The sequence below is a fragment of the Mus caroli genome, chromosome 9, assembly GCF_900094665.2.
Source record: "Mus caroli chromosome 9, CAROLI_EIJ_v1.1, whole genome shotgun sequence".
NCBI classification, from domain to species: Eukaryota; Metazoa; Chordata; class Mammalia; order Rodentia; family Muridae; genus Mus; species Mus caroli.
In genome coordinates this window covers 41,387,026-41,406,752 of record NC_034578.1, presented here as the reverse complement: position 1 = coordinate 41,406,752, position 19,727 = coordinate 41,387,026, and the positions used below count along the sequence as shown (strand labels likewise).

Here is a 19,727-nt window from a genome sequence, read left to right as displayed (position 1 = left end):
GGGGAGGGGAGGGGAGGGGAGGGGAGGGGAGGGAAGAGTCCTGAGTCTTCCTGACATTCCCTCTGAGTCTACAATGCAGCCTGAGAATCACTGAAAGTACAGTGATTGAGAATCAACAAGGAGACAGCCCCAGATCAATTCCAGGCTCCACCCACCTCCTCACATTGCCATCAGCATCACCACATCCAATGCTGAGTGTCCACAGTGCACCACACACGGTACAATTCTTTCTACACACTTTCTCATGCAGTCCTCCATCTCTCTCTGTCTCTCTCTCTCTGTCTGTCTGTCTGTCTGTCTGTCTCTCTCTCTCTCTCTCTCTCTCTCTCTCTCTCTCTCTCTCTCACGCACACGCACACACATACATCACATCAGACACCTCCCTAATGTCCAGCTTAGGTCCTACGTCCACACAGTCTTCCCCGACCTTTGAAGCGTCTAGCTATATGAAGTAAGATGCTGATTTTGATTTTATCCTTCCAAGAGTGGACTTGGTTAGACCTAGGGATGGCTTTTTCATGTTGTCATCACATTCATAGATGACAAGTTTCCCTTCGTAAAATCCAGTGGTGGGTTAGGACCATCAACGTGAAGTCCAATAAGCACGCTGCCAAGGGTAGAAGGCTCTACAGAAAAGGTCACGCTAATTGCAACTAAATATGTTCAGAGTCCCGAACAAGGAAACTCGCCTTCCCGTGGTTTGTCCTTGTCACAGGCTTTCTGGACCACTGACAGGAAATCACCTAAGGTCAAAGCACAGGCTGATAAGGCACCCAGAAACCAGCTATTTGAAAAATAGTTGAAGACATTAGGATGTGGGTTGGGACACATAAGACTCACAGGCACATGATGTCTGTACCCAGAGGTCACTTGGGAGACATGCTACACACACGGTCCTGTCTGAGGCCCGGCTGGGGGCGTCATAGAAGATACATTTTGACTCAGCGTGAAGGCTCAAGTTTCTAATTCTAAACAGTAAACCATCCTACTCTGCAACATGATCTACCCTCCCCCTTCGCACTTTATTTTATGGATGGGTCTTATCACATAGACCTCTTTAGCCTCAAACTCAGAATCTCCCTGCGTCATCCTCCCAAGTGCTCAGGTGACAGACATTCACCCTCACAGCTGAGGAACCATGATTTCATATGAGGCAGCTTTCACCCCCTTGAGTGGTTGCTTAGTGAGGATGCTCTGGTCTCCTTTCTTGCATCCTCTGGAGAGGAGGGGTGGGCAGAGTGAGGCGTGACCGGCTTGTCTTTCAAAGTCCCTTTCCATTCCTTGGAGTTTCTCATGCTTTTGTCTTTTCTGGACAGTGTACTCAGAGCAGCAAAAGCTGACTTGTGTGTGTTGCTGGGCGGGAGGGGCGTGACCGCATGGTGTAGGGTTGGAAGGATGGACAGTGCTTCGTCAGCTCCAGACCCAGGAAGCGCCGAGGCAGTGTATCCCTGAGCAGTACAGGACTAGAAGAGCTGGAGAGGGGCTCCAACCCTGTGCCCTGGCCTTCTTCCTCCTTAAGAACAGTTTTGGGGGCCAGAAAGATGGCTCAACAAGGAAAGACATTTGCCACCAAACCTGACTACCTGAGTCCCACATTCCCACATTGTAGGAGAGAAACAACTCACACAAGTTGTCCTCTAACCTCCATAGGCTCTCTCTGTGTGTCTTTATCTTTGTCTGTCTCTGTCTGTCTCTGTCTCTCTCTCTCTCTCTCTCTCTCTCTCTCTCTCTCTCTCTCACACACACACACACACACACACACACAAATAGTGCCCCGTATGTAGTACCTACATAGTGTAGTGGGTACAATCTTACAATATCATGGACTGAGTCAGGAAATATCCTCCCATGGAAGAAAACCCACCAGGACAAGACCTGGAGGGGAAATGGATCAATATCCACCACAGGTCTTCATGAACAAAGTGGCTCTCAGGATGGGCCAGAGCAGGGGTGAAGAGCAGGGGCAGAGAGAGCCTGCAGAGCAGCTATGATGGAAGCAGAGGATGACAAATGTGGAGTCAGAACACTTGGGTGCAAGGTTGCCACCATTGATGCGTTACAGGATCCTGGGTAGGTCAGTCTCCATCTCTGGGCTTTGGGGTCCTCTTGTGTAAAATTGGAGGTGTGGGGGTGGCCTAGGTAACCATCCATGTCCTTTCAAGCTAGGTGTCTACAAGTTTACTTGTGGTGGAACGCCTTTTTGACCTTTTTCTCTGAGTCAGAGACAGCTCTATGGCTGTATTTATACTGCACTCTTTTTTTTTGTTTTGTTTTGTTTTTTTTTGTTTTTTTTGTTTTTCGAGACAGGGTTTCTCTGTGTAGCCCTGGCTGTCCTGGAACTCACTCTGTAGACCAGGCTGGCCTCAAACTCAGAAATCCGCCTTTCTCTGCCTCCCAAACGCTGGGATTAAAGGCGTGCGCCACCACACCTGGCTATACTGCGCTCTTGTCTGGTAATTTCATTTCATGTTTTTTTTCTTCTAGTATTTATCTTAGGGTTCTTCCCTTTGAAAAAGTCTAGCTTAACTCTTTCAAACTTGAGCTGAAAAGAGGGAGGGGGCAGGGTTCCCCCTCCCTGGCCGGGCAAAAGGATGGCAGTCACAGGTTGATCAAGTACCCTGGCTCGCCTGGGACTGAGGGGTTTCCCAGGACAGGGGACTTTCTCTGGTTCTGGGCAAACTGGGATGGTTGGTCACCCTAGTGATAAGGAAAGTGAGTGTGTAGAGGAGGCTGGGAGTACTCTTTTCTTAGCCCCTTCTATGAGGAGTTCCCCAAGTCTATATGCATCCCTCATAGAGATCCAGTGAGCAGAAGGGAGGGGCAGCCTTCACACCAGACGCTTGGCCCAGTTCAGACCATGAGTGCCAGGAAAGGCGCTGAAATGCTTGCGTAGTACTGACTCTGTGGGGGGAGTTTCCCTTTTTCTTAAAAAAAAAAAAAGAAAAGAAAAGAAAAGAAAAGAAAGGGGGAAACACACACACACACACACACACCAGAAAAGACTCAGTGGAAAAAAAAAAAAAAAAGAGATGAGTCGAGAGGCAAGCAGCAAGCCCTCCCTGGCCCCAGGAGACCGCACATGGCTCATTTGTTTAAGTTTGCAGCTGACGCCTGCCACCTCTCCATAGGCACCAGCACAAACCTTCTCGACATCAGACAGTGACCAGCCTGGTGACGCAGAGCTGCAGCTATGAACTACCCACTAACCCTGGACATGGGCTCCATCACATACAATATGGATGACCTGGTGAGTCGAGTCATGTGGCTCCCTGCTGCTCTGATCCTGCTTGGAACTTTAAATATACTATGTCAAGGAAGAGGGGATAGCTTGGGAATCCCGCCGCAAGGATTATAGAACATAGGCAAATACATCCACTTTTAGACTCTTATTGTCTCCCATATCTGTTGCCCTTAATAGATGCCAAAGGGAGGTGGGAGACACAGGATCAGGTTTGGCATCTCCTGCTGTGTGGCTGAGGACACAGCTCTGCCTCTTGCTTCTTTAACAGAGAAGTTTCTCTTGTCTCCTTGAGTTAGAATGGCAAAGTCATTTGGAAGGGGTATTTTTGTTTGCTTTTTTTTTTTTTTTTTTTTTTTTTTTTTTTTTTTGAGACTGGGCTTCTCTGTGAAGCAAGCATTGGCTGTCCTGGAACTCTGTAGACTAGGTTCAAACTCACCTACTTCTACCTGCCAAGTACTGCGATTAAACGCGTGCGCCGCCGCCACCGCCGCCGCCGTCACCACCACCACCTGGCTGGAAGTTTTCTTCATGTCAGTTTGCTGGCAGTGCTAGTCAATCAGGCAGTGTGGAGTTGTTGGCTGGGAGAGGAGGGGTGGAAACAGTACTCAGTTGGTAGAGTGCTTGCCGAGTGCTGCTAGGCTCATCCTCAGCTTGCACACACTTAGTGTGGTGGTACACACCTATAATCCCGGCATGAGAAAGGTGGAAGCAAGAGACTCAGGGGCGGGAGCCTAGAACACATTGAGACCTTGTCTCCAAAAGAAGGTATATATAATTGTTCATCTTGCTGAATGACTTGATCATTAAGGCACAATACAACATCTATCTGTGTTGGGTGGAGAGACTGAGGACATAATCTTTGCCCTCAAGTCGCTGATGGTCCAGACAAGGTGGAGCTAATCCCTGGCTGGAAGCCTTTAGACAGTGATTTTGTATAGATGAAGAAATCGTGAGGCCAGATGGGTGGCAAGGAAGAGGATCCCAGGGGTCCAAGTCATGCAGCTGTATTGCTCCTAAAAACACCTTGGAGCACGCCGCTTTGTCCTGGGAGGGACTGTCATCTCTAGAGATACAGTATCTTGGAAGAGTTTCTTAGGTGGGAGCTTAAGAAAGAAACAAGCAAAGAAGGAAGCAGTGCCTGACACCCTCTCTGCCACCCGCCCGAGTGTCTTCCAGTTAAGCATAGGAGTTCACTTGACTTGGCTGCTATTGGACTACCAAAGGATGTTGTTAGGAGCAGTTCAAGTGGAAAACCCCAGGGCTGTGGGGCTGTGGGTTTTGGGCATCAGTAGACTTAGAACCTTCATCATGGCCTTATTCTCTAATGAGCTCCAAACCCAGAGCCCTATCAGCTCTCCTGCCCTAAGCACACCTTGAGGTGTTTCCCCTGACTCTCCCAGCTCGCCAGGATCTGTGATCTGCTTTATCATTCTTCCCACTATGTCCCTGGGCTTGCTGAACCTGCTCAGCTGGCATCACTTGGGCACTCTTGGGGATTCTGCAAATAAAAGGACCTCAGGCTTAGCTCAATGCTTTCTGTTGTTGTCTTGAAAAAAATTTAGGGGGTAGGGTTGTTTGTTGGCTTGTTTGTTTGAAACAGAGTCTCTGTGTAGCCTAAATCTGCTTCAAACTCTTGCCTGAGTCCTTTGAAAACCTAACTGTTCTACAGGGGAGTGTGCTCCCACGCTTGCTTGCCCTCATCCCCACTGCCAGCTGCCCCTGATATGGTTAGGTGGTATCTTCTGCCCTCAAGCTGACCATCAGCCCTGACCCACTTGGATGCCTTTGTAACCACCTGGAGACCTGGCCGTTCCTGGCTTCTGAGAAACCTCAAGAGTTTCCCCTAACTGCACGCCTCACATCACAGTGTGACCTACTAGAGACAGGTGGTAGTGGGGGCCAGAGGGACAGCGGGATGCACTCATGACATGAAGCAAACCTAGATTCCAAGGAGAGAAGCAAGGTAACTTCTTTCATGACACATATCAAACCCAAGGCCCTGAGCTATGTGCCCAGACATCTAGCTAGGAGTCCAGGGATTCTAAGACAACCCTGTCCCTGGAGTCCTTCAATCAGACATGTTCTTCCTTCACCCACCACCCACTCTCATCAAGGGTAGTTGTCACTCTGAAACACAGAACCTCCTCTTTGGCCCCACTCACCTTCTAAAAGGCCATGACCGGCCTTGGCACACTGCCCTATTCTGTCATAGCATGCATGTCCTGGAACGACAGAACTGGCAGAAAAGTTTAGCATTAGTGGCTTCTCCATAAAACAATGGGTTTCTGTTTTGCTCTGTCTGTCTGTCATACTGGACAAGACAGTATGACAAGGCCCTCCTGCATCCCCAGCTCTCCCAAGGAGCACTTCCTGCCCTGTGACAGACACTTGGAAGGACTGCAGGCTTGGCTCAATGCTTTCTGTTGCTGTTTTGAAAAAAAAAATTGGGTGGGTGGGGGTGTTTGTTGGCTTGTCTCTTTGAAACAAGAGTCTCTAGGTAGCTAAATCTGCTTCAAACTCATAGTCGTCTTGCCTGAGTCCTTTGGGTACTGGCATTATAAATCTCTGAGGTCTTAGCTTGACATTTTTCTTAGGCGTCCGCTGAGCTTCTCCCGTTGACTTTATTTTCTGCTCCTCACTCCCTGTCTTTGACCCAGCTGAGTACTGGCCCACTTCTCCAGATCAGTGGGTTCAACCCTCTCAACTCTGAGTTCTGAAACAACAGTCTTGATAAGTCAACCATCCCTTGTCTTAATTTTAATTTTCTTTTTACATTTGTTTATGTATAGTCAACAGAGGGTAACTTGTGGGATTCAGTTCTTTCTTTCCAGCATGCGTGTTCTAGGGACTTAATTCAGCTTTTTAGGCTTGATGGCAGGTGCCCATTAAGTGTCTCACCAGCTACTCTTTGTATTATTTTTAATGACAATTAATTTTGAGATAGGATTTTTTTTTCCCTTTGCCTTTTTGAGACAAGGTTTCTCTGTGTAGCCTTGCCAATCTTGGAACTTACTCTGTAGACCACGTAGATCAGGCTGGCCTAAAACTTAGAGATCCAGGTTGGAGAGATGGCTCGGCGGTTAAGAGAACTGACAGCTCTTCCAAAGGTCCTGAGTTCAAATCCCAGCAACCACATGGTGGCTCACAACCATCCGAAATGAGATCTGACACCCTCTTCTGGCTTGTCTGAAGACAGCTACAGTATACTTAGATATAATAATAATAATACATAAATCTTTTAAAAAACAAGAAACAAAAAACTTAGAGATCCGACTGCCTCTACCTCCCGATTGCCGGGGTTAAAGGTATGCACCACCACTGCCACCTGAGACAGGATCTTTCTAAGTAGTCCTTCCTGTCCAGAAACTTGCTATGTAGATTAGGCTGGCCCTGAACTCAGAGATCTGTCTGCCTCTGATTTTCAAGTGCTGAGATTAAAAGTATGCTCCACTATACCCTGTCCAGGCTGGCCTCAAAGTCAGAAATCCGCCTGCCTTTGCCTCCCAAGTACTGGGATTAAAGGCATGTGCCACCACTGCCAGCTATCAATGAATTTTTAATTGTTGTTGTTGTTATTATTATTATTAGTGTGTGTGTGTGTGTGTGTGTGTGTGTGTGTGTGTGTGTGTGTATGCCATCTGTGTGGAGGTCAGAGAACAACGTTTGAGAATTCCTTCTCTCCTTCTTCCATGGGTTCCAGGGAGCAAGCTCAGGCCATGAGTCATCAGGCATGTATAGAGAGCACCTTTCCCCATCGAGGATCTTTTGTCCCTTGAACTCAAACACACTTGCTGGCCATGGGCAGCTACTAAACTTCTTGATGGCTAAGAGCGAGGAGAAGAACCCTAGCACCTAGAGTAGGCATGGCCAGAGGTCACCCCACTCTGGCGAGGTGGGTCCGGGTGGCCCTGGAGGAGATCCTGCCCAAGAGAACCACCATGAGTTCTTTCATGTCACTCCTCAAATCAGAGGTCCGCGGTGGGGCTTGTCTGGAACCAACACAGACTAGTTCTGAAGTAAAGTTCCAGGCGTCAGGAGGGGAGGCTGCCATAGAACAGGGTGAAGCTAGTCTAAGTCTCGCTTCCCTGACCCTTCTTCATTGACGATCATCAGGAGCCATGAATTCACTGTGACCAGAGCATCACAGGTCACAGTTTGTCCACACACAAGTGTCTCAGTTCAGCAAGGGAGTTAAAAAGAGGAACCAAAACTCGCTCAAGCTGTTTCTGGGCTTTACCTGGGTGGAGGGGAGGGTCCCCCTTGTTCTAACCATGTGAAAAGTCCCACAGAAGCCCCAGTAGAGGAAGCCTCAACCGAGGGTAACTGGAGGGATCAGAAATGAGGGGAAACCTGAAGCCAGCCTTCGAGGGGTTGCATGAGGGGGAAATCTAGGTTCTGTTAGTCAGATATCACAGACCGCATTAGGAACATACCTCTTCATAAGAGACCCAGCCTGCCTGGTCTTATTCCTTTGGCGGACACATAAAAAGCAACAGGATTTGGGATGCAAAGTCAGAGTACAGGAATGAGTTTCTTTTGGGAGTGAAAGACAAAGTGTTTCAAATCCACACCATCCCAGAAGGCCCAGCAGGATGGTTCAGAGGGTAAAGGTGCTTGCTGCCAGCCCTGACGACCTGAGTTCAGTCCTGCGTCTCATAGGGAAAAGAGAAAACCAACTCTGAAGTTGTCCACTGATCTTTTGAAATTTCCACACAGAGATAAATATAATATATATTTTTTTAACTTAAAGCAAGTGTTATCTCAGGAGGTAGCTTTAAGAGGTTACTGGGAGATGCGTGTGCATGTTCCTCAAATACATGACCCCATGTTCACAGTGTAGACAGCCATTGGTTCTCAAGATGAACTCATTTTAAACCTAAAGATGTGGCAAAGCCATAGTTCTTCCACGTTTCCCCCAGAGCCAAGCATGATGGCAATGACCTAAGCATTTAAGAGATTGAAACAGGGAGGGTCATAATGTTCAGGGTAGCCTGAGTTCAAGGCTAGCCTGGGCTACACAGTGATATCCTGTTTTTAAAAACTACACACTGGGGCTAGAGAGATGGCTCAGTGGCTAAGAACACTTGCTGTCCTTCCAAGTTTGGTTTCTAATACCCACATCTAGTCTGATGAGCTCTTCTAGCCCCCAAGATCACACACACATACGTGGCACACACACACACACACACACACACACACACACACACACACACACTATATATATATATGCACACACAGAAACATAAGTAAAATAAAAAGAAATATTTTTTTAAAATACTAAAAATCAAAAGCACTACATACTCTTAATGGCCAAAACCCTCAGGCAGAGATGGGAGAGGACCCAGTAGGTTTGCTCCTTTGGGGGAAAAGAAGGACAAGGGGCACATGACAAACCAGAGTCCTGAATTGTCTTTGGGGAATTCTGAAGGAAGAGTGTGTTGAGAAGAACAGATCTACACACCCACAACCCAGTCTCATTCCTATAGACTGCACCCTGCAAGTTACTGAAGGCTAAAATGAGAGACACCCTGCACAGCCTCTCCCAGATCCCAACTGGTGGCTGGAAACACTCACGTAAAAGGAGACATAAGCTCAGCAGAACCTGGAAACACAAGCCTGGAATCCCAGCTACTCAGGAGACTAAGGCAGGAGGGTCCAAAATTGAAGACATTGCCTACAGAGTGAGTTCAAAGCCATCCTGGGCAACTTAGTGACATGACACTGTCTTAAAACAATGAGTAAGGGCCAGGTGGTGCCTGTGCACATCTTTAATTCCAGCACTGGAGAGGCAGAGGCAGGCAGATCTCTGAGTTCGAGACCAGCCTAGTCTATAGAGTGAGTTCCAGGACAGCCAGGGCTACAAGAGAAATTCTGCCTTGAAAACACAAATAAGGCCTGGAGAGATGACTCAGCAGCCAAAAGCATTGGCTGCACTTCCAGTGATCCTGAGTTCAATTCCCAGCTACCACATGGTGGCCCACAATCATCTGTAATGGGATCTGATGCCCTCTTCTGGTGTGTCTGAAGACAGCTACAGTGTACTCATATATATAAAATAAATAAATTTTTTTTAAAAAATCTACATCTGTTTTAAAAACACACAAAACAAAACAAAAGTAAGTAAATAGTTATGCTTTTTTGCTATGAAAGTATGAGGATTCAAGTTCACATACAAGAAGATCCTTGGAGGGCTGGAGGAAGGGCTCAGCAGTTAGGAGCACCGGATACTCTTCCAGAGGTCCTGAGTTCAATTCCTAGCACCTACATGGTACAACCTTATATAACTCCAGACCCATAGGATCCAACACTCTCTTCTGGTATGTGCAGGCTTGTGCATATGGCCACAGACATATATGCAGGCAAAACACCAGTACACATGAAGTGAAAATAAAATAAAGAAGTTCATTTAACACTCGGGAGGCAGAGGCAGGCAGATTTCTGAGTTCAAGGCCAGCCTGGTCTACAGAGTGAGTTCCAGGGCAGCCAGAGCAACACAGAGAAACCCTGTCTCCAAAAATCCAAAAACCAAAACCCAAAAACAAACAAACAAAAAAGTTCATTTAAAGGGAGGGGGATACTGGCACTCACTGGTCAGCAAGTCTACATAATCAGCGAGTTTAAGGTTCAGTGAGACTGACAACAGATAAGATGGAGAATGATGGGAGAAGACACCTGATATCTACCTCTGGCCTCCATAAACACACACACACAAACAACACACACACCCCACAGTCACAGTAGCTCAGTGGAAGAGCACTTGTCTAGCTTGCGATATTGCTCCACAGAGAGGAGCCTGGGAGAACAATGCACTGGGCAGGAAGCCCTATAGGCTCTTCAGGGCTGGGGACTAGGGTGGGCCGGTGGGCTAGTGAAGCAGAGACTACTGTGGGAGGGGAGCTGAGACCATGCTAGGAAGCAACTCAAATCTGTCCACACAGGGCATGACAGACAACCAGGACACCAGTGAACAGCAGACTCGAGAGGCAGGGTTGACTTCCCCGAAGCAGGAACTCTTCCCTTGCACATGAGCTCAAAGATGTCCCCCTGGTGGATCACTGTGCCTGTTAGAAAGTCGTCCCTCGGGGACTGGTGAGATGGCTCAGTGGGTAAGAGCACCCGACTGCTCTTCTGAAGGTCCAGAGTTCAAATCCCAGCAACCACATGGTGGCTCACAACCACCCAAAATGAGATCTGACTCCCTCTTCTGGTGTGTCTGAAGACAGCTACAGTGTACTTACATATAATAAATAAATAAATCTAAAAAAAAAAAAAAAAAAAAAAGAAAGTCGTCCCTCCATCGACTGGAGCCACTTGGGAGCTTCTGCCCAGTTCTCCTGCTCTATACGTGAGGCTCACATCGGAGTCTAGCTGTCTCCTCTGAACCAAAGGCCCTTCCCAGCCCTTGAAGACAGTTCCCGTAGGCTTCAGGCTTCTTTTTCCTATTTCCTACATTCATAGTACCTGGAAATGCCTTTCCAGGGAGGGATTTTCCAAACCTTTCAACAGAGCCAACTGACCTGAAAAAGAGTTCACCTCATCTAGAAAAAGCCTATGACGGCCTGAACGCCCAAGGTGTGTGTGTGTGTGTCTGTGTGTCTGTGTGTGTGTGTGTGTCTGTGTATGTCTGTCTGTGGCTCTGTGTATATGTGTGGTGTTTGAGTCAGGGTCTACGTATGCTAACTATGCTGGTTTCAAACTCATGAGCTCAAATGACTCGTTCGACTCAGCTTCCCAGCTAACAGAGACTACTGGCTACAACCCAACCCAGCTCTAACTTGCACCCTGCAATAATTCTACCTGGTGAATCTGGGTTCCCCGTCTCTGCTTATGAAGGGCTCTGCATTGTTAGTGTTCTCCAGCCACACCCCATCCAAAGCATCCTGAGTGCTAGAAGAAAATCCAGGGTACATCCTTAAGGAATATTCCCCAGCCTGCTCCCAGAGAAATCCAGTCAGCAAACCCTCGCAGGCTGCCTGCTAGACAGCTCGAAGAAACACACACACACACACACACACACACACACACACACACACACACACACGGCTAGAGGCTCTCCAGGGAGAGACCCCAGTCTTGTGTAGAGGGAAGAGGAGCCTGTGTGGATGCCGACATAGGAAGAACACTTTGCGTCGCTTACCTCTTCTTCCCACCCAACCTCCAACAGCAGGACCAGCTTCCCATCCTCCTGGCCCAGAGCTCACAGTGCTTTCTAAATACATCCCTAGCTTATGTCTGGCATCATTCCAGGCAGCATACGTTCCCGTGGGGCATGTTCCCGTGGGGCATGCATCCCTAGAGCTTGTGTGTACGCTGTCTGTGCTCTGTTTGAGTGCCTGTCTATGCAGCAGAGCAGTGTGGTCCCACCTGGGCATATGTCTGTGTCTATATAGGATGTGTGTTGCCCATCACAATGCGGGTACACAGGAGGGTTTCTGCTGCCTTTTGTAGCCAAGAATGAGGGGGCCATTCATCCCATCGCTGACAATGCACTCTTCCCAGTGTGTTAGCTAGGCCAGCTCCCTTTGACAGCATCTTTCCACCAGGCCAGAGCCAACCCTACCTAAGGCTTCTCTCTAGGGTTTGATGGAGAGGAGGAGGAGGAGGACCCAAGCTCCTGTGTATGGGGAGTGGCTTTAACATTTGTCAAGCTCCAAAAATGTTTGACACCTTCTGTTGATTTATACCAGACTAGCTTCCTCCCATCGTCTCCTCCTCTGAACACTTTGCCAAAACAATACCTGTTGGCATGGAGGAAGAGACAGACCCTCACCCCCTTACCTGTCCCAGTGGGAATGTCACACGGATTGAACTTCGAGTGAAAAGGAAGTTCACCAGCCTAGATAAAAACTTGAGCCGTTATCATGAAAGGCCTCTGGGCCAGACAGGCTGGCTAGACTCACATGCTCCCCTGGATGGGTTCGGCTGTTACCAAGGTGAGTCATCACATCTCCACCATCTGCCTGATGCGTGTGCTCACCAGTTCACCCCACAGCTTCCCTCTCCACCTCCTACTGCAGAGTCAGAGTCAAATAGCTCTACTCAGTTCTACTGGAAACAACTCCCTAAAGGGATAGAGAACCCACGTTAGACTCCAAGCAGAGTTTACAGACAGATGCAAACGTGTAAATCCCTGCTGAGCCCCAGATGGAGTCAACTTGGGGGCCTTGAAAGAAGGCCGGAGTTTAGAGAGGCAGACTTGAAAAAGGAGCGAAGGTGACAGGAAGCTGCCTGGGTTGCTGGGGACAGGTGGCTGTGGCACACATACCTGAGGAATAGCATGTCTGGTGCAGTGAAGTCGTAGGTACGGTCTGATACATCAAAGGAGTGTGCATTTGGGAGAAATTTATTTTTGCAGGGCTGAGGCTCAAACTCTGGGCCCTGTATATGCTAGGCAAGCATCTACCTGCTGAGATGCACTGCCAGGACTACTTTAGATAAAAATGTAAAGGCCTTCTACCTGGGGCATTGAAGCCCTATCTAACAGGTCGATTGTTTTCAAGAGTTGTAGGGCCATTCTCTCTCACACCGGCTGTTGTACAGCCCTTTTTTGTTTGTTTGTTTGTTTGTTACAGAGACCCAAGCAATACTTGCCAGCCTGGAACTCATGTAGATGAAACTGTCTTTGAGCCTTTCATCTCCTGGCCCTTCTCTCCAGTGTTAGGATAACAGCCTGAGCCACCATACCTAGCCAATGCCTATATTTGCTTGTTTGTTTTTACCATAGAATCGAAAGTAAAGAACACTAGTTTAAAGGCAAGAAGAGGAGCTGTGAGCCCTAACCTAGACACTCCTGTTAGCTCAACTTGGCTTATCCTAGGGACCTAGCAATGGCTTACAACATCATCTGCTGCCATTGCCTGATGCTGAGGTGTAGGCAGAATATAAAAGCGCTGCTCACCGCCCCAGTTGGCTCTCTCTGTTCCCTCCTGTTCCTGGCTGACTCCTCTCTCTCCCCTTTTCCGTCCTTCTCTGCCCTGCCCCCTTCTCTGCTCTCATGGCTCTGCTCCCATCTGCCTGCCTCTAACCATCTTCCAGGCCCTCACTCCCCTCCCTTCTACCACTAAATCCCCTTCACACCAGATCTGTTGCGTGGCGTGATTTCTCAGGGAACACCTTGGCACGGGCCCACCAGGTACCCACTTCCCCCATTATATTTCATAACAACTCTTGCCTACCACCTTGGGCCTTTATGCTGTATGAATACCCTGTTGTTGGTTCTGAAATTAAGCTGTGTGAGTTAAATGTCTTTCCCTGAGAGGACAGACATAAACAACATAAACTTCATTTCCTTCCAAGGGTGTGTTGAATTCTGCTGTGTGAAACTTGACTTGATCCACTTTTCTGCAAGTGAACATTATCATCAAAAAGTGGCTTTAATATATATATATATATATATATATATGGTTTTACTATTGTCTATGATATCAGAAAAACAAGACAAAAGATACCTGTTTCTTACAGGTGATGGGGAGTCATTAAAGGACACTAAATCTATAGGGCCTAGTTAGGTGTGGTTATTTGCCCTGTGTAGGTGTAGATTTGGTTTGTTTGTTTTTGAGACAGAGTCTGGCTATACTGACAATGGAACTCAAATCGTGGGCTTAAGCCATCCTCCCCCCTCAGCTCCTGAGAAGTGTGGGGCTGGGATCTGAGTACGAGGAAGCTCCCCCTGTCCACTGGGTAGGAAGTGGAAAAGAACAGAAACAGTAGTAAGTAAAGGACCCATAAGGCGGGAGTGAGGCTCCAAGGTCAAGAGCACTTGCTACTCTTGCAGAGGACTGGGGTTCAATTCCTAGCACCCACATGGTGACTTCCACCATCTGTAACCTCAGTTCCAAGGGAACCAGGGCCTTCTTCTGACCTCCATGGGCACTAGGCGGTCACATGCACACATACACACGCGCGCGCGCGGGCAAAACTCTCATACACGGAAAATAAAAAGGTTTGAAGTCTAATTTTTTTAAAAAATTGAAAGAAAAGTAAGGGGAAAGACCCATAGAGAGACAGGATGGGGGACAGGATGAAGTGACGACAGAAGAAGGGACACTGGAGAGTGGGTAGATAGTGCTGCCATTGTACCATGTGTCCCCATCCCCTCTGAAAGAGCCACCTGCTCTAGGGACCAAAAGACCAAGATGGGGAATCGGTTTACCCATCAGGGGAAGTGAGTGTGTCACCCACAACAGTGTGCCTGGTGGCAAGAAAGATTTAAGGTAGCCATGAACCAACCCCTACTGGCAGGAGACCCTCACTCTCCTCAAAGGGGGTCAGCACAAAGACGAGATCGCCAGAGCCTAGAGGACAGAACAGCCCACTATCTCTTACCTCCCTGGGGCCCATCACTTATATCACTGTGTTTTGAACCCATAGTCGGTTGGGTGTAATTGGTTTTGTATTGCCCAGGAAGGAGGTTGACCAGGGCAGGGCAGGGCAGGAAGAACAGTGTAGGGAGCTGAGGAAACGCAGGTGCAGGGCAGCTGTGAGTGAAAGGTATGAAAACAGGCACTCTGTCTTCCTCTGTGGTTAGCAGGCAAACAACCTGAGAGCTGGGGTGATGGAGGGCAGTGGCAGATGGGGAGGAGGATGCGGAGGTAGGGACTTCCGGAGATATAACAGGCACGCCCCCTTCTTTTCCACGCAGAAAACGCTTCCTCCCTTCCCTGCGCCTAGTCTCCCTGTGTGTGACTCACATTTGCCTCCGCTGCTGGGTTCCTGTGCCTAGGGAGTTTACTCTCTGCTTGGGAAGTAGGAAACTTAGGCTCCGCCCCTTTCCCAGAAGCCTTTGGAGGGAAGTGTGGGTAGCATCTCTCAGTGTAGCGGTATTGATTGACTGAAGACAGGCAAACGTGCCTTTAAGCAAACCTCCTCTTTGAGCAAGACAGGTCTGTAAAATAAGAGTTAGATTACATACCTCAAGCGTGTGTGGATTAAACCAAATAGGAGGCCATTTCCTCAGTTTCAGCAATAATCAAGACAGGAAGAAGGGGAGAAATTTAGAGGAAGTAAGCCAGCCACATCAGCACTCAACCATTCCCCACCCCCAGTGAGAGCTTAGATTTACAACCCACTGCCCTTACAGAATTGGAATGTTGGCTTCTTGTTCCTATCAGGTTCCATTCCCAAATGCCAATACTGACTGCAATCCCTACGCCTTCCACCTCTAAGAACACCCTACCACTTTGTGAGTGACTACCGGTCCAGTTTACATACAAACAAACGAACAAAAACGAAAGAAAAGAAGAGAAAAGAAAAGACCTGAAGTTTCAGGCCAGGGATGTGGCTCAGTGGCCGAACAGTTGCTCAGCACTACCAAAAATTAGAATAAAAAAATTATATCTAAGAGACAGGGCATGGGGGCATGTGCCTTTAATCCCAGCACCCAGCAAGCAGAGACTACCCAAAGCTGAGGTCAACCTGGTCTACATAGTAAATTCCAGGCTAGCCAAGGCTATAGAGGGAGATCCTGCCTAAAATAAATATGTAGAAGGGAGGAAGGAGGGTAAAAATGGCATGTTTAAGGACAGGCCAAGAGGAAACAGAATAGTACAGACAAAAAGCATTAGCCTGGAAGGACAGGTAACCTCACAGAGAAAAGAAAAAAAAAAGATATGGCTATCGTTTTCATTTCTCTTTCTTTTGGTCCTTACAGTACAAGGAACTGGCCTTCTACAGTAACAGCACGGAGATTCCCCTACAGGACAGTAACTTCTGCTCTACAGTCGAGGGACCCTTACTGACGTCCTTTAAGGCGGTATTCATGCCTGTGGCCTACAGCGTCATCTTCCTCCTGGGTATGATGGGAAACATCCTGGTGCTGGTAATTCTGGAGAGGCACCGGCACACTCGGAGCTCAACCGAGACCTTCCTCTTCCACCTCGCAGTAGCCGACCTTCTCTTAGTCTTCATCCTGCCTTTTGCAGTGGCTGAGGGCTCTGTGGGTTGGGTCCTAGGGACCTTCCTCTGCAAAACTGTGATTGCTCTGCACAAGATCAATTTCTACTGCAGCAGCCTGCTGCTGGCCTGTATAGCTGTAGACCGGTACCTAGCCATCGTCCATGCTGTTCACGCCTACCGCCGCCGTCGACTCCTCTCCATCCACATCACCTGCACGGCCATTTGGCTGGCCGGCTTCCTGTTCGCCTTACCGGAACTCCTCTTTGCCAAGGTTGGCCAACCTCATAACAATGACTCCTTACCACAGTGCACCTTCTCCCAGGAAAACGAAGCGGAAACTAGAGCCTGGTTCACCTCCCGTTTCCTCTACCACATCGGGGGCTTCCTACTACCGATGCTCGTGATGGGGTGGTGTTACGTGGGCGTGGTCCACAGGCTACTGCAGGCCCAGCGGCGCCCTCAGCGGCAGAAGGCGGTCAGGGTGGCCATCTTAGTGACAAGCATTTTCTTCCTCTGCTGGTCGCCCTACCACATTGTCATCTTCCTAGATACACTGGAGAGGCTGAAGGCTGTGAATAGCAGCTGCGAGCTGAGTGGCTATCTCTCTGTGGCCATCACCTTGTGTGAATTCCTGGGCCTGGCTCACTGCTGTCTCAATCCCATGCTCTACACCTTCGCTGGCGTAAAGTTCCGCAGTGACCTCTCTCGGCTTCTGACCAAGCTGGGCTGTGCTGGCCCGGCCTCCCTTTGCCAACTTTTCCCCAGCTGGCGCAAGAGTAGTCTTTCTGAGTCAGAGAATGCTACTTCGCTCACCACCTTCTAGATCCCGGAAGTCTCAGGGCCCATGTCTGTTTCTGTTTTCCATGGGAGGGATAAAGTGGTGGCGGAACCCATCCAACACGAGCTTGGGCCAGTGTCCCCAGATGGGAAAGCTAGATAAACTCTCTCTAGAATGTCCCTAAAGCTCTTCCGCCAGCCTTCAGGCTAGACTAGAGCCACCGGAGGGGAAAGCAGCCCAAAGGCAAAGCAAGCAATATCCAGGCCACCTGTATCACCTTAGATGAAGAGAACTCCACACACCTCCCATCCTAACCAGCTAAAGCTAAGCTCAGCTTTATTTCTTCCTGGCCATAGGGACAACTACTTCTGCTGTGGCCCAATCTCATCTTCCTCCTGATTATGAGCCCAGACTCTCCTCCCAGAATGGATTCCATCATCTTAAAGACTACTGGCTGCCACAGCTACCCACCACTCCTATACCACTGAGGAATAGCCAGCTGGCGGTGGCAGACTATGGCCTTAATGTGCCTGTCTCCTAAATACAGACTTCATGCCAGACCTTCAACCGTGCCTTTCTCTTAACCAAGCAGAAAGCTGAAACCGATCTACTTTAGGTAGCTGTCTGGTTCCAACCTAACCAGCATTGGGTCAGCCCCATGTTACTGGATCTTGGATTACAGACTGAGGGCAAGTTCCAGAAAGTTCTGGAAGCTAGCCAGTATCCTAAGAAGAGTAAAGGGCAAGCCAGCAGGAAAGAGGCCCAGCGGAAAAGTGGAAAGACACCTTTTCCAGGCTCCAATGAAGAACAAGTAAAAATCAAACCCAGCTGTCTTCTCCACCCATGGACCAAAGCTTCCAGACTGGCGGGGAAATGAGATCCAGGGCCCTCGTGGATTCTGCGCACCAATGGGGAAGGAAGCCAACTTGCCTGGGGAAAGCAAGATAGCAAAGTGGTCCTAGCCTCGAGAGAGGAGACACCTAGCTAAGAGAATGACAACAGAGGTCCCTGTCTTCATTAGGCAGAGACAATATGAGAAGCCAACCTGGGCAGGCAAGTCCTCAAACCCCAGGAAAGCAGTACCCTGCCCCTGGGAGGGTACCACTCACATGGAACCAGAGGAAGCTGCTCCATGCACACATAGGGGAAGTTAGCAGGCAATTCTGAGCTCGGCTTCCTCCCAGTCACCGATCTGGGGGCGTGGGGGTAGGAAGCAGAGTTGCCTAGTACCACTCAAGCCAACCGTACAAGCTCCCTGGGGGATCCCACTGGGGAAACCAATGCTATAGCTTCAGAGACTGTATTCTCATTGCAGAACAGTAAAGACACCTGGGGACCCCCTTTTCTGCTCCCAGCATCCAATTGCCAGCTGAGAAGAGGCAAACCGGACACAGAAATAAAAATGCGAGAGATGGCATTTTTGAATTTTCTCTTTTTAATAAAAAGGCACCTATAAAACAGGTCAATACAGTACAGGCAGCACAGAGACCCCCGGAACAAGCCTAAAAAGTGTTTCAAAATAAAAACCAGGAAGATGTCTTCACATATTGTATTTATATATTTATATTTTATATATATATTTATATAATGGTACAAAATGGCTGGGGTATGGCCATGGATGGAGGGAGAAGGCTGGCCTGTGGAGATCACCTTGGGAAGCTAGTGGTAGAGGTGGGAGACGAGGGCACAAGAAGAGGGCATTGGGCCCTTTGTGGCCAGAGCCCTCTCCTTGGAGTAGGGCAGGCTAGACAGTCTGGGCAGGGTGGGGATGTGGGTGGGGGCACAAGGCCCAGATGGAAGCAGGGAGGGCAGTGTCTGGCAAGAAGGACAGGTTTCCACCCACCTCTCAACACAAGAGACCTTGGCTATGGTCCCTGGGAGGGGCAGGAGAAGCCAGGGGCCTGCAGCCAGCTCTGGAGGGGGCTTGGTGCCTGGCCTGGCTGATGGTGGACAGCACCAGACTGGGAGAAGTGGGCACGAATTCCCTTTGTATTACAGCTGCCAAGGCAAAACCAGGCCCTGCAGGTCAGAAAGGCTGGGGACAGGGCCCTGGTAAAAGACACCCTGTCTAGAATGGCCCTTGGCCCTGGAGGCAGGACAGGAAAGGCCTTAGCCAGGGAGCTGCCCGCCACCTTACAAGGCAGGAAAGGACGTGAGAAAAACAGAAGTAGTTTACTCCTGGGGCCAAAGGGGACAAAACACCCATTCCTGTATGGCTTGAGTCTGACCAGGGGCGGGTGAGGGGCTCTCCTGGGAAGTCAGAGGAGAGGCAGTGGCTGTGTCTGGTGGGCATAGACAGATCTGGTGCATGGCCCTGAGCCCTGGACAGAAGGATCTTGCAGAGAGTAGGCAGGCAGAAAGGAGGCAACAGGATGTTCTCGCTCACACTGCCTTCCCTCGCTCTGCACTAGAGGTGGAGGGCCAACTCTGTCCCTTCCTTCTTTGGTGAGAAGCAAGTGGTGCTTTCTAGAAGAGTCCATGCCCTGAGGGGTTACCTGGCCCACGGCTACTGCAGCCAGGGTTCCAGCATCCTAACCCCTCCATAGCTCCATTCTATGGGGCCACACGCTGCCCCTTCCTTCTCGCCTTTTATCCTAGAATGGGGACAAAGGGCTTCAAGTTCTGGCTAAGATGTAGCAGCAGAGGCACCCAGGCTGGGGGCCCTATGTCACTGGTGTGGGTAAACACATGTACATGTGCGCACCTGCTCTCCGGAAATCACTCAGCAGCAGACAGGCGGCCGTCGTAGAGGGACGGGGGTAGATTCTCAGTCCTCAGGGGCTCACCAAATGGAAGCCTAGATGGTCTGACCTC

The 19,727-nt window shown here is 49.2% G+C and overlaps 1 protein-coding gene across 1 annotated transcript; it reads left to right on the top strand.

The window, feature by feature from the left end:
• Positions 1–3,136: 3,136 nt before the first annotated feature.
• Positions 3,137–18,327, top strand: Cxcr5 (C-X-C motif chemokine receptor 5). Its single transcript, XM_021173373.1, has 3 exons — positions 3,137–3,247; positions 15,891–17,098; positions 17,140–18,327. The coding sequence occupies exons 1-2, from the start codon at positions 3,191–3,193 to the stop codon at positions 16,956–16,958; spliced, it is 1,125 nt and encodes a 374-aa protein (XP_021029032.1). The 5' UTR covers positions 3,137–3,190; the 3' UTR covers positions 16,959–17,098; positions 17,140–18,327.
• Positions 18,328–19,727: the final 1,400 nt, after the last annotated feature.

Excerpts from the sequence above, each read along its gene's own strand:
- Cxcr5 (XM_021173373.1), top strand. The coding sequence starts at position 3,191 with ATGAACTACCCACTAACCCTGGACATGGGCTCCATCACATACAATATG. Across the intron at positions 3,248-15,890 it reads CATACAATATGGATGACCTG|TACAAGGAACTGGCCTTCTA; the intron begins GTGAGTCGAGTC and ends TGGTCCTTACAG.